Source organism: Ipomoea triloba, chromosome 10, assembly GCF_003576645.1.
Source record: "Ipomoea triloba cultivar NCNSP0323 chromosome 10, ASM357664v1".
In the NCBI taxonomy this organism is placed as follows: domain Eukaryota; kingdom Viridiplantae; phylum Streptophyta; class Magnoliopsida; order Solanales; family Convolvulaceae; genus Ipomoea; species Ipomoea triloba.
The window spans coordinates 24,562,680-24,577,304 of NC_044925.1; the positions used below are offsets into that span (position 1 = coordinate 24,562,680).

The 14,625-nt window shown below is 35.1% G+C and overlaps 1 protein-coding gene across 1 annotated transcript; it reads right to left on the minus strand.

Moving 5' to 3' along the window:
• Positions 1 to 7,615: 7,615 nt before the first annotated feature.
• LOC116033659 (protein REDUCED WALL ACETYLATION 3-like) lies at positions 7,616 to 14,607 on the minus strand. The gene is made up of 16 exons (XM_031276417.1): positions 14,136 to 14,607; positions 13,224 to 13,315; positions 12,513 to 12,650; positions 12,329 to 12,385; positions 12,176 to 12,248; positions 10,746 to 10,904; positions 10,323 to 10,472; positions 9,983 to 10,238; positions 9,768 to 9,883; positions 9,584 to 9,670; positions 9,376 to 9,464; positions 9,127 to 9,189; positions 8,850 to 8,906; positions 8,598 to 8,694; positions 8,354 to 8,509; positions 7,616 to 7,886 (listed from the first exon to the last, which is right to left on the minus strand). The coding sequence occupies exons 1-15, from the start codon at positions 14,169 to 14,171 to the stop codon at positions 8,354 to 8,356; spliced, it is 1,626 nt and encodes a 541-aa protein (XP_031132277.1). The 5' UTR covers positions 14,172 to 14,607; the 3' UTR covers positions 7,616 to 7,886.
• Positions 14,608 to 14,625: the final 18 nt, after the last annotated feature.

The window sequence follows — 14,625 nt, forward strand, 5'->3', positions numbered from 1 at the left end:
TTTTTTTGTTTTTGTTTTTGTTTTTTTTTTGGTTTTTTTTTTTTTTTGTTCTCTCGTTATTTACCACTGCGATTTCGAGAGTTGCTCTTCCCTCCGTCTTCCTTTTTTCCTTGGGATTGTTCATTGTGCTATGCAAGCGCTGTCGTTAGTTTCCGTCATTCTTTCTCCTCCCTTCACTCACACGGACGATAGCCTTACAGTCTCCTCTAACTGTATAATTCAAAAACTAAAGCAAATAATATTAATGAGCAAATACCAATTTTGGTCCCACAACTATTAGCAAAATGACAATTTTGGTCCACATGTTTCATTTATATCAATTTTGGTCCCACGACTATTGTTTAGTACCAATTTTGGTCCCACGACTACTGTTTTGGTGCCAAAATTCATCGCGTTAGTCACCAATCTGTTTAAAACGTGCCGAAATCTAAAATTTTTGAAGGTATTTTCGTCCTTTTCAACTCAATATCCCAATTTGAGCATGAATAAAGAGATTTAAGACCTAAGATCGATCACAATTCACAATTCTCCTCCTCAAATTAAGGTAAAATGAGGAGGAAAACTGCGAATTTTGATCGATTTTAGGACTTAAATCCATTTATTCATATTCAAATTAAGATATTAAGTTGAAAATGATGAAAATATGCTTAACAATTTTAGATTTTTGCAAGTTTTAAACAGATGGGTGATCGACGCGATAAATTTTGGCACTAAAACAATAGTCGTGGATGAAAATTGGTACTAAAACAATTGTCTTGGACCAAAATTGGTAGAAATGAAACATGTGGACCAAAATTGTCATTTTGCTAATAATCGTGGGATCAAAATTGATATTTGCTCTAATATTAATAATTATTATTCCAAATCTTAACTATTAATAATAATTGATGGTAAATAAGCTAGCGAAATAATTATAGAAAGTAGTTTTGTTATAAGTGTATCGTCAAAGTGTTTTCCGTATAAAAACTATAGTGTGTCCTCTATGGTACATAAACTCACTTGGCTTTTATACTCGTGGTAACAGTTACAATATTAATGGCATAACGGTCTCCAAATAAGTGAAATGGTTCCCCTCACTAAGTGTTGCGCCTCCTTAGTAATTGTTGTGTTCTCCCCTTCATAACTGTGATGGTCCTTCATCACTTTTTCTTTATGAGTCGGTGCTCAACTACAATATTAATATGCACAACGGCCTCCAAATAAGTGCAGCGGCACCCACCACTAAGTGATGCGCCTTCTTTGAATTGTTGTGCACTTCCCTTTATAGTTGTGCCGACTCTTAATAACTACTCTTTACGGGTCAATGCTCTCATAAGTGCATTTTGCTCTACGCTAAGTAGGGGTGGGAATAGGCCAGGCCCCTTGTAGGGACCTTTGTCCAGGCCTATTTAAAGCCTAGTTAGGCCTAGCTCGTTTAGTAGAAAGGCCCGGCTTGAGCCAATTTCAAAAGCCTATTAAACTAAACAGGTCAGGCCTATATATACAAAGCTCGGCCTTCAGGCTTACAGGCCTGGCCTATATATATATTATACCTAATATTTATTTTTATATTTACAATACATTCCCAAGTATATATAATTACCAAACTCTAACCCTTCCCCTCCAAAATCTCATTCTAAATTATGATTGAACTATAAACATTACTGCTAATCTTGTTGTATGTATTCTTATTGTTTTTTTTTTGATTAACTATTCTTACTGTCATAATATTTAATGAAATATCGCAACTTAATTATGTGAGTTGATTGTTTATTATTTATGATATTATATAAGATAACAAATAATAATACAATTTAACTTAGGTATTTTTTGTAAATTTTTTACAAAAATACTTTAAAAGGCTTAAAAATAGAGGCCTATTTATGATCTATTTTGAAGCCTTTCTAAAAGTCTATATGTTAAATAGGCTTTTAAAAAGGCTTCAGGCCAGGCTAGGACATATGTAGGCTCAGGCTTGAGCCTAAAAAAAAGCCTACATACAGGCCCAGGCCTAGGCTCAGGCTTTAGATTTCCATAGCAGGCCCAAGCCTAAATTTCTAAAGCTCGGCTCGGCCTAGCCTATTTCCACCCCCAACGCTAAGTGTACCGCTCCACCTCCTCTTTACTCGTGACCGTTACTAATTCATTGCATACCTTTGACTTCTTCATGTTAGACCAAGTGTGTTGGGTCAGGTCCAACACAAATTACACAATGTCCGATTATCCTGTCAATAATAATAATACAACAACAAATAAGAATGAAAAAATAAAATATTTGTTCGCACGAATTTAACTCAATGGTTCAGTAAGCAGTATTTAAGAGAAGAGAAGAAGATAAAATAAAATATTTGTGTATGAATTAATCACTATTTATTCAATATCAGCGCACCCTAAACGCATAACATAAATAATATGTTTTTTTTATTAAAATTAATACAACGTTTCAATTAATACATATTCAAATTAATAATTAAAAATCACTAAAACAGTAAAACTAAATACTCGAGGATGGAGGTATCAGATTCCTTAAACATTATCAAATATAATGTGACAGTTAAACTTGCTGAAATAATAAAATACGTTTAACCAAACACGGCTTAATGTTATCCTCGCCCGAAGATCAGGCCCATAAATCAAATTTCAAATAGCCAATGGCACGACAAGAAATTTCTAAAATAAAATGATTCATAATTTTTTATTAAGGAGAAGAAAAATGAAGTATACATACAACAAAACATCCAGAGAAACATAAACTGAACCCAAAAGTCCAGAACAATGGTTGAGGGTGGTTTGATATTGACAATATTATTAAAGTTTTTTTTTTTTGGCAACATAAACAGAATATAACATTAAACCAAATCAGAAGATAGAACATCACAAATGAAAGATGGAGGATTCGAAAACCACTCCGAACAATCTGTCGTAGAAACAGACCGCCTAGCTAACAGATGGGCTGCCTGATTCGCAAATCGCTTGACAAATACTAAACTGCTATGAGTGACCTCACTCAATGAGTTTTTAATATCCTGCAGAACTAGATGAAAAGAAGAATCTTCCATATTAGCATTTATTCCTTGTACCACTTGGAGGGAATCGGTCTCGATAATCACCTTATCCATGCTAAAAGTTTTAAGCCAGCTAAGAGATTCTCTAATGCCTCTGCTTCTCTTGACGTGTAAGATCCTATCCATTGGGAGCTTCTGGCAGCTACAAAGAGGCCTTGATCGTTCCGGAGGACACACCCAATGCCCATGCAAGCTCTCTGTTTACTTATTGCTGCATCAACATTCAGTTTTAGGAAGCCAAGATGAGGTTTGGTCCATTTTTCTTTTGCTGCCTCATTTGTCCGGAATCCTTGTTTCTCTATCGTAGCATCCTTCCAATCTGCATAGTATCTTTGAGCTCTCATGACAATGGTAGTTGCTGACTCCAAAGATTGGTTCCTCCATATGATATTGTTCCTCATAGTCCAGATATTCCAGCATACCATGTATATAATGCACATCTGGTTGGTTGTTAGAGTGGCTGCCATATTGTTAATCCACCCATGGAAACTGTCACATGAACCTGATGATGTCTGAATCCTGAGATAGTTCCAGCATGCACCTGCATAATCACAATCGACGAACAAATAATGAAAAATAGATTCTCTTTCTCTATTGCACATGAGGCATGCATCAGTACAATTTATTTGCTTCTTCCTCAGATTGTCTTTGGTAGGAAGAGACATAGTGCATGCTTGCCAAATGAAAGTTTTAATCTTTGGAGGTACTTTGCTTTGCCAAACACTACTCCACCTTTGGATATCCTCATCCCTTTGTTCGCCACTTAAAATTCTATAGCAGCTCCTCACCGAAAAATTTCCATTCTCTTCAGGGCCCCAAATGATTTTATCTTGCACTTGCTGTCTGGGTAAAGGTATTTTAATAATAAGATCAACATCCCTATTATTAAAAATACTTTTAATGGTTTCAACGTCCCAGTGTAGTGTAATTGGGTCAACCAAATCTGCCACTTTAGAGTTTTCCATAAGAGGGTAAGGGTAGGTTGTCACTTTTGAGTTTGACTTGTCAGGTAGCCACTTATCCCCCCAAATCTGAACTGAATTCCCATTCCCAATCCTCCACCTTGTATGTTTTCTGATGATGTCCTGAGATGCCCTTATACTGCTCCAAATAAAGGATGGGTTAGAGCCTAGCCTTGCTTCCAAAAAAGAAGAATTTGGGTAATACCTTGCTTTGAATATTTTAGTTACTAGGGAATCAGGATTTTGAATTAATCTCCATGCCTGTTTGCATAGAAGTGCCATATTAAATCCTTGAAGATTTCTGAATCCAAGACCTCCCCATTTCTTCGGTCTGCAAAGTTGATTCCATGATTTCCAATTAATGCTTCTAGTTTCACCTCTTCCCCCCTTCCACCAATAAGAGTTCATTATGATTTCGATCTCTTTAACAAGACTCTTTGGCATTAAGAACACACCCATAGCATACGTAGGGAGAGCCTGAAGGACAGTTTTCAATAGAATCTCCCTCCCCGCCCGAGAAATAAATCTATGGTTCCATCCATGAATGCGATTGATTATTCGTTGTTTGATGAAGCTTAGAATCTCTTTCTTATTTCTGCCTATCATCGTTGGTAGCCCCAGATAATTGCCATTACTTCCCCCAAGCTGGATCCCTAGGATATTCCCCACTAATTCTCTCATATCTCCACGAGTGTTACCACTGAAAGTTAATGTGGATTTTTCCAGATTAATGCACTGCCCTGATGCCAATTCGTACTGTTGTAGAAGATGTTTGAGATTAGTTGCTTCCTCCGGACAAGCCTTGAAGAAGATGAAACTATCATCTGCAAAGAATAGATGGCTAATAGAGGGGGCATTTCTAGCCACTGAAATACCATGTAATTGACCACTCCTCTCATAGTTTCTAATCATAGCACTAAGGCCTTCCGCCACTATTATGAATAAATAAGGTGAGATTGGATCACCCTGCCTCAATCCCCTCTCAGGTTTGATAGGTCCTATCTCATTTCCTTTGTTCAACACAATGTAATCCATTGTAGTTACACATTCCATCACTAGGCAGACCCACCTTTCATCAAATCCCATTTTGAGCATAATATCACGAAGCAACTGCCACTCCAATCTATCATATGTCTTGCTAATATCAAGCTTCAGAGCAGCATAACAATCTTTGCCTTGGGTTTTCCTTTTCAAATAATGTTGCATTTCAAATGCAATCATTATATTATCTGTTATCAGCCTACCGGGAACAAAGGCACTCTGAGAGTCTGAGATTATAACATTTAGAAGAGATTTCAACCTGTTAGCTAAGGCCTTGGCAAGAATTTTGTAGGCCACAGAGCATAGAGCTATTGGTCTTAGATCATTCATGAATTCTGGATTGACCTTTTTAGGAATCAAAATAATTTGTGTAGAGTTTAATCCAGTTGGCAGCTTACCTGTGTCCATAAAGTCATTACAAAAATGGACAATACTTTTCCCCAGAATGTCCCAATAAGATTGAAAGAAACTCGGATTAAAGCCGTCAAGTCCCGGGCTTTTGTCAGGATGCATCCCGAAGACTGCTTTCTTTATTTCGGTACTCGTGAATTTCCTCAATAAATCTCTGTTATGAGCACTGGATACTTTTTGTTGAATGCAGTTTAGAACTGGTGTACAGTTGCTGGTCTTACTGGAAAAAATATTAGTGAAATAGTCTCTTACCAGTGCATCAAGTTCTGGACCTTGTTCAACCCACTGCCCTCTCTGGTTTCGAAGTCTTTGGATTTCATTATTCTTTCTCCTTTGTTTGACAGCATTGTGAAAGAATTTTGTGTTATTATCGCCCCCTTGAAACCAGAACAACTTAGCTCTCTGCTTCCAGAATTGATTTTGTTTATCAAGGAGCTCAATAAACAATTTCTGGACTTTAGAAAATTCCATAATGCTCTGACTGTCTGATTTAGCCCGTAAGACTCCCATTTTCCTTCTGAGTTGTTCAATTTGTGGTTTCAAGTTCTTGTTGAAATCCTTTCCCCATTTCCAGACAGCTAGACTGCATATTTCAAACCTTGATAATAGATTAATTCCAGTTGTACTGCTCCAACTTTGATGAACAATCTCCCTGCAATGAGATTCTTTTAACCAGTAATTTTCGAATTTAAATCTCCTCCGGCCCCTTGTTTGTGTTGTAGAATAGGGCCAGACCGCGAGAGGTAAGTGATCACTCATTGGGGCCTCAAAGGATTCCGCTCTTGCCTGTTCAAAAATATCTAACCATCCGTAATTGACAAGAATGCGATCAAGTTTTTCTCTTACCCAATTGGCCGAACCACAGTTATTAAAGTTGTTATTGTCGATTAGTACTAAAATCGTTACCAAGTATAACCACTTATGATATGTCTAGTTGTATTAAATATTGTGAGAATAAAGATTGAAATTACTTGATATAGTATGTGATTTTACATGCAAAACTCACATAGTATATATAACAATCTCGCAATAATTTACCCGCTCTAAACATACTTTTTTGAAATTTTAAACAAATTATATCCGAGTTTGATTTATTAAACATTTAAAGTGCTTAAACTTAATTTGATTTATTTAAATTTTATTACTCCGTATTTGGTTCGTATAATTTTTTTAAAAAATATTTCAGGAATAATAAACAATCTTATTTATCAAAAGGGAAAATGGCACTTTTTCCCCCTATGGTATGTGCATATAGCACTTTTTCTCCCTGTGTTATTAAAGTGGCATTTTCTCCCCCTGAAATGTTAAATTGACATTTTTATCCTTAAGAATAATTATTTCATTTATTTTTCTTCTCCAACAAATTATTACTTGTATGTATGGATGATTACGATTCGGTTCGAACCTAACCAAACACTATAGCAATCATACCGAAATAGTATGAACGGTTCTGGTTAAGATTCAGAACCGAAAAAATAAAATTAAATAATTGTTGAACCGTGAACCTGAATTGAACCACAGTCATATATAGTGAAAATGATCAAACACTTATTTTGATAAATCCGTACGATTCGGTTCCAATTTTCGATTTTGAACCGCCAATCAAAACTTATTTATTTATTTATTTTATAATTTTATTTCTTATTTAAAAATAGTCTAAATTCAACAATTTTTTTTTTCGGTTCTGAATCGTAACCGTAACCGTAACCGTCCATACTATTTAAGTTCAATTGCTACAGTGCTTGATTAGGTTTGTATCGAACCATGATCTTCCATACATATTAGTAATAATTGGTTAGAGAATAAAAATAAATGAAATAGTTATTTTTAATGGCAAAAATGTCAATTTAACATTACAGAGGGAAAAACTACTACTTTTAAAATAACTGAAAGAAAAAAACTGTCACTTTAATAACTCAGAGGGAAAAAGTGCTATATGCACATAACATAGGGGGAAAAAGTGTCATTTTCCCTTATCAAAATAGAGGCGAGAAACCTAGCGGGTTCAAAAGAAAATTCCAATTATTTCCATATTTTTATATTTCCATCAACTCTTCGAGGAAGGGTCCAAAATCAAATCCCCTATTTAATGATTAGCATTACGATGAGTTCGGTTTCTGCAAAAGTAATTAAAAAAAAAAAAAAAAAAACCCACTGTAGAATCCAATTATTGTTTGAAATCTATGATTTTTTTCTTTTAGTTGAGGGCAATATAACTTTCGTGGCAAAACCAAAATACAGCAAACTACAATATATTTCACAAAATTGCTGGAAATACAAAGCCTCAATTCAGCTATGTCGAAAACCAACATCTCCCATATTAAACATTTCATATTCCATTGGTACACCATTAATTCTGTGTTTGACCATTGGAAATCTTCTGTCAGTCTTTACAACCCTGTCTTGCAAGCTGGCTTGCAGTTCTTCTCTGTAAACAAGGCAGCATGTATTAATAATGCAGCTAGCGCTTCAACCTAGAGATGGCAATTCTATTTGTATGCAGGCAGTTTTGCAAAAATAGCGCCTAGGCGCTAACCGACTGCCTTGCATATTATCATAATCGGTAGTCTAAACAATCTACTAGGCGCTGAACGTCTAAGCCTTCTAGTCGGCCGATTATTTTTTTTTTTAATAAGTTATTTCACGCAAAACGACGTCGTTTTGAGAAAAATAACCTAAAATCATTCAAACTCTAGTTTTTTAAAGGTTAATATTTAATATTTTAGAATTAAGTATTAAAGTATTAAATAGTTTATAATTATCAAGTCTTTAAAAAAATTAAACAAATTGTAAAATAAATAAATAAATAAAAATACACAGGCGCCTCGCAATTTTTTCTAGCAATTTTTTCAACCATGCAGGTGTAAATTATGGTGGATGGCATGAGAAGCTTACTCAGGTAAGGATCTGAAGAAGAATTAAAGAAACCATATATAAACACACAGAAATTGAGATGCCAGCAATAAAGTTGTGGAGCAGCTTCTTATCGTCTTTTGTGGGTATAAAAACTGTCTTCAGAGTGTTGGTTAGTTCGAAAAGCCTATAAGATACCTGCAAGATGATACAGGCAAAGAAGAATTAAGATAAGAAGGTGAACCGGATATTTGGAAACATTTAAAGGGTGAAGATTTCCCTATACCAAGATATAAATGGCAGAAGTAAGCATGAAGTTAAGTAAAGGATAGCCAGGGAGAAGTGAAAGAAGCCACTTAGGTTGCCCGTTTGGCATATTTGATCTGCAAATACATTTCAAAGCAACAAGGAGATACAATTTTAGTTTTATAGAGTTTTGGCAGAGAGATATACGAAATGAGGATGAAAAAGCTAAAAAGAAATAATCAAATGCAAACATAGAAATCACAGCCAGATGTGAAGTTACAGTCCACATTACCTCAGCCAGATGTGGAACTGTGAAATATAGGTTTCCAAGGTAACTTTACCAAGCCACCTAGTACAACAAAGGAAATCAAATTAAGACAAGCATTGAATTTGGCACTTCAAATGTCGTTTTAAGGAACAAATCACCATTACCAAAATATTAAATCTGCAAAGCTCAAAATCCATGAAGACAGAAAAAACAAGGAAAAGTAAAGCAAAAGAGAGTAGATCTAATTGGACAGAACAGAACAAGGAGCACATGGAGGTTCATGATTTAATAGCAAACTTACGCAAACAAGGTCAATGAGACATTACGAAGCTCCTGAGTGAAGTTCCTCAAGCAAATGTAAACTCTGGGAAGACAAAAAAGCAAATGAGTTATACTAGCGGAAGAAATCAACTTTTCTATTCGTATTTTCTATTTTCAGAACTTAGCAAACAAGCAGGTCTCTATACTTTCTAATAGAATTCTAAGTTTATAGAACACTGACAGAATACTTTAGAAGACACTAACAAAAACAGAATTGAAAGATACATACGTTATAGGTATCCATGATGTGTACGGGTGTAACTTGTTGTAGCTGACTTTGTCAAGTTTGTATATATATTCATACCACAAATATCCAACCTGCAAGTCAGAACTAGTCAGAATGAGATAATATCAAGAAACTCCAAAGGCATTAATATATTAATATGCAACATCTACTATTATTAGCAGTAAGCATGAGAAAAAAACATGCAGCCCACCATTGAAGAAACTGCAACAACAAATGCTTTGATTGTGCGTCTCCGTTTGGTTTCAGATTCTTCCAATTTCTCCATCCATTTTTCAACCTACAATAAGAAAATTTCTCAAAGATAATTCCCACAGAGACTAAAAATAGAAACAAAGAAAGATGAGCAAAGAATATAAGTTCCAATTCGACTTTACATTAGGGTGAAAATAAGCGTATATCATCCCAACAATCCATATGTACCGATCAAGTCCAGATCTGAAGTGCCATTCATGCATTCGAGGGAGATCTGGCTTTGCAGGATCAGTATAACCTAATGTCAAAAGTAACTAAGATCAGTCTACAAAAGTTTAAGCCAACAAACATAGATGATTTCATTAGAAAAATGTAATTTGGCAGGACAGTGACCAACCTAACAGAAAGCTGAAAGGACTCCATAAAATGTCAAAAACTCCTGGAATCTCCCAAATCAAGATAACCACTAACAAGCTTGCAAGAAACTTTATAGCCATCACTGATCTTATCTCATTATAGTTGTGGCCAATGCCAAGTGCCCCGTAGACCATCAGGGTGAAAAGGGTGTGCATTGGACAAATATAGTACAGCATGTAATCATTGTTAAGAAGAATACAACATAATATCACGAAAAAGTTAAGCCTCCACATCATCTGCATAAAAAAAAAAAAGATGATATCATACTTTAATAATGTACACATCACAAAATTTTAAAGATAACGGTACTGTAGTGTGACCTGAGCAAATCGAGCAAGACTAAAATCTTTTCTGATGTAATAATATGAGAAATTGCCAAAACCAGTCATCCAGACATATGCAGCTATAAAAACACGGATTGCATTGTATATCTCTGTTGCAGCAAAGTAGTGATACATCAAGAAGAGCACCTGCAAGCAAGACAATAATGTGTCAATGAATGGAGAAAATACATCAAGTTGATAATTATCTGAATATAACAAAGCTTCTAGCCTAAGTAGGAAGACAACATAGTTTTAGGATAAACTATATTAAACATTAAAAAAGATACAGCCAGATATTTAAAACACTAAGGGCACATACAGATGGCGCATCAGCACCATAGAGAGAGAACTGGTTAGAAGAACTTCATCCACATAGCATTTTAATTAACAAAAGCACTAGTAAGAGACAGGAAGTGTTACCTGCATCCATCCTTTCCATTCCTCTGTTTGATGGCGATTCAGGTAAAGCAATGATTTCCCAGAAAAGGCTGACTTGTCATTGTGTTTCTTGAGAGAAGTCATTGAAGAAACTATGATCAGAAGAACATACAGGAAGAGGAAGAGATCGCGGTTATAGTTCTGTTCAGGAAACCAAAAGAAGGGAAGCTTGTTACACTCTGATGCAGACCAGCAAGTATAATGAATCATGTTTTAAGGCCTAAGAAGTTCAGTTGGGCAAGAAAATTTATAGTGTAACTGCATCCATGAATCAGAGAAATCTTAAGAAACCACAAGCCTTATTTAACCAGAATACATCTCAATTATACTTATTGTTAATTACAAAGACATAAATATTTAAAAAAAGGGACTGTCATAAGAAATAAAAGCTCAAATTTGAGATAACAATAACAATAACAATAACAATAATAATAATAATAATAATAATAATAATAATAAGAATAATAGTAATAATGATAATAATAATAATAATAATAATAATAATAATAATAATAAAGACGTTACACAAATTACATCACCCATTTCCTAATTTCAGAAAATATTTTCACAAAGCTTTTGAATTTACACCTTTAAGTGTTTCTGTAACATAGAAATATAATGTAGGGTACTAGATGTCTTGTCAGCAGAGGCAGAGCCCCCCCAAATTTTTTTAATAGTAAAATAATACTTATTTTTGTTGTCCTCCCGACTCCCTCAAAATATTTGGCCCCTCCCAATCAATCTTGCAGACTAAGTTTCATATTTTCTAGGCTTTTCACAATATCAATTCTTATCTTCTTCAAGGAGTAACCTGGTCATTTTTCATATATCTTTGAAGCTTTGAATCTTTTGATAAATTACTGGTATTGTATATTTTTATTTCTCTTCAAGCACTCAAGCAGCATTCTCTGAATAACTGCATTAATGGCGGCTTCAGCCTTCCAAGTCAAAGAAGAGGGTGATTACATAAACAAAGAATTAGATATATAAGATAGATATTAATTTGAAACAGAGAATTAATTAAGATTAGCTAAAGCATAGGGTGATTATATATATATATATCATGAGTAGGCGCAATATTAAGAAGAAAATATTAGTCTCCTACTCGGTTTTAGTAGATTTGTAATGTAATAATGTATGTTGAAATATGTTAAATGAATATTAATGTACTTAATTATTCACTCTTAAATCGTAATTGGCCCCTGCACCATCTAATCCTGGCTCCGCCCCTACTTCTCAGATTAAGCATGATAATAATATCACTGAATTCATCAACGGCATGCCCAGATGCCCTAACATGCAATCATTGTGTTTATGCAGAACTTATAAGTTGAGGTTAGTGCTATAAAGTGATCTTCCCAGATGAAACCATGTATCATGAAGAAAATTTTAGCACCAAGAAAATAAAGCACCTTAGCAGAATCTGCAAACAAATTTGTGCGGTCGCAGAGGTAAAAATAGATCAGGATTCCCCCAAATTCAGACCTACACAGCATTGTGCAATCAAATATAAATGAATGGTTGAGAAATTATAAAATATCCAGAATAAATTATACCCTGCTTACATTGCCCTTAGAGTTGTTCGATTTTCAAGCAAGAATGAATCCTCCATTGTTAGGAACCTAGAAGAAGCAAATAGGGGAAATGACTAAAAGCATATTTAAAAAAAGAGAAGGCCAGGAGGGGAAAATAAATAATACTCCGGTATAACATTCCAGAAAATGCATGTTTATAGAAAATCATACTGACCTAATTATGTTTGTTTTTATAGATGAACTTGGTAACTTTGTGGATGCAGATTTTGACAGACCTCCTTCCAGCAAAACAGCTCGATCTTCTTCCTTGATTTTTTCATTTTCCAGTTCAGCCAGATTACTGTCTGAATGGCTGCATCCAAAAGAAGACAACAAATATAAACATTAAAGGTGCATACTAATCTGAATAGTAATTATTCATTGTTATGACTTATGAGGCTAAGGAAATATTTTCAGCCTAAATGTAGGAATTCCAATCATAGATTGTGAAGGGAACAATGGCATTTTCCTACATATTTAATTGTGGCTGATAAAGTAATGCTTGACTATATCCAAGTCAGGAATTCCAATCATAGATTGTGAAGGGCAAAATGACATTTTCCTACATATTTATCTTTAGAAGATTGTGGCTGATAAAGTAATGCTCGACTATATGCAAGTCATAAGTCCTTCCACTTTCATTGAATTTGAATTTTTTTTTTAAAAGGATAAATATATTTGAAAGTAGAAGCAAATGCTTAATAATCTCATTTGTGATTTTGGTTTAATAGAATATACTTGCTCTAGTTCTTAGTTTATTAGACTGTCATGTGGTTCAAAGTTCCATTCTGTTTCAAATCTTCAACAAGATTGTTCATAATGTAAGAAAAGGAAAACATACTTCAACCAGTATGCATAAACTTCCCTGTGTTAGTAAGCAACTTACACTTTAGAGATGGACGCTGACTTCTTGTACTCTAACCACTCAGCATATGCCCATGCAATAAAAACAGGGATAATTCCAAATACAAATGAAACCTGAAACATGATAAGCTAATGTTTGTGAGAAATTACCATAAGAAAGCAAATGACAAATATGACAGGCAAATTGGAAGTACAGAGATATAATTATATCATGCTGCATAAGATGCAAGATGTGTCTGAAAGTGCACAAACCTATAGAAACATCATGCAGCAAAAGAAAACATGCAGAAACAAGAGTTAAACTCCCTTTGTAATTCCATTATGAAAACTATTCGAGCCTAAAAAAGTGTGCTCACAATTCTAGTTTTGAATCACAATACCCAACACTCTTCCAACTTAAAAATCAATAATACACAATAAACCAAGGATCATTACAATATGTTCAATTGCAAACAAACATACACATAATATTCACACTGACCATTTTTCCACATCATCTTGATTCACTATATAGTGTATATACCTAACAAGCAATAGTTCATTCAGTTCCAAAAAATATGGCAATAGCATGAGCTGCCATGGCTTGTATTCAATCAATAGGCAACACTAAAAGTTTTCTTTCAACATGGTTACTAGCTCACAGCTGCCTAATAGCATCTCTCTCACACAGACACACAATCGTATCCATAAGTCCATGCGCATGCTTCAACCACAAATTATCATACATTTGCTTACGCACTATGTTATGAATTATGAACACTAGGGCGAGTGCTCATTATAACTCTCAGATCAAACACTCCTTACTCCATTCCGATTTACTTCCTTTTACCTTCAACTCCTAGCAGATTTCCAATCTGACTCTCAACAATTATACATACATTCACAAGCATCAAAGCAGAATTACGCTGTAGAACAGGGAGCTATAGCACTGTACCTGTCCAGGTGTCACGGGCCCAGGAACCGCTCCCATTTTCGACTCCCGCAGGACCGGAACTGCGAAACTCCGCCGGAATCGGAATCAAATCAGTGCAGAATCCGAGCACACACAAGGCGCATTGGAATCCTCACCGATCCAAAAACTGCTTCGGCAGCGGCAATGCGTATGTATGATATATACACGATATGCGTATACGTATATATGTATAACAATGCGAGAACGATATAGTGTTAAATAAGAGCGATTGAGGAGATCTGAAGCAATAAAGAGAGAGGAATGGCGGATATGAAGGAGGTAGTGAGTCGTCGTCGTCGTTTGGTGGCGCTTCAGGAGAGGATTGTAAGCAGCAATTCGGAAGAGAAGTCTCTCTCAGAGATTCCGAAGCCAACCGCTAATGGTGGTGGTTGCAGGTTGGTTCCTTCTGGTCTTGGTTGCTCCATTGCTTTCATTTTCGTTAAGACTCATACTCACACGAAAATGGGAATTT

Excerpts from the sequence above, each read along its gene's own strand:
- LOC116033659 (XM_031276417.1), bottom strand. The coding sequence starts at position 14,171 with ATGGGAGCGGTTCCTGGGCCCGTGACACCTGGACAG. Across the intron at positions 9,884-9,982 it reads TCCTTTCAGCTTTCTGTTAG|GTTATACTGATCCTGCAAAG; the intron begins GTTGGTCACTGT and ends TTTTGACATTAG. Across the intron at positions 9,465-9,583 it reads TTGTTGCAGTTTCTTCAATG|GTTGGATATTTGTGGTATGA; the intron begins GTGGGCTGCATG and ends TCTGACTTGCAG.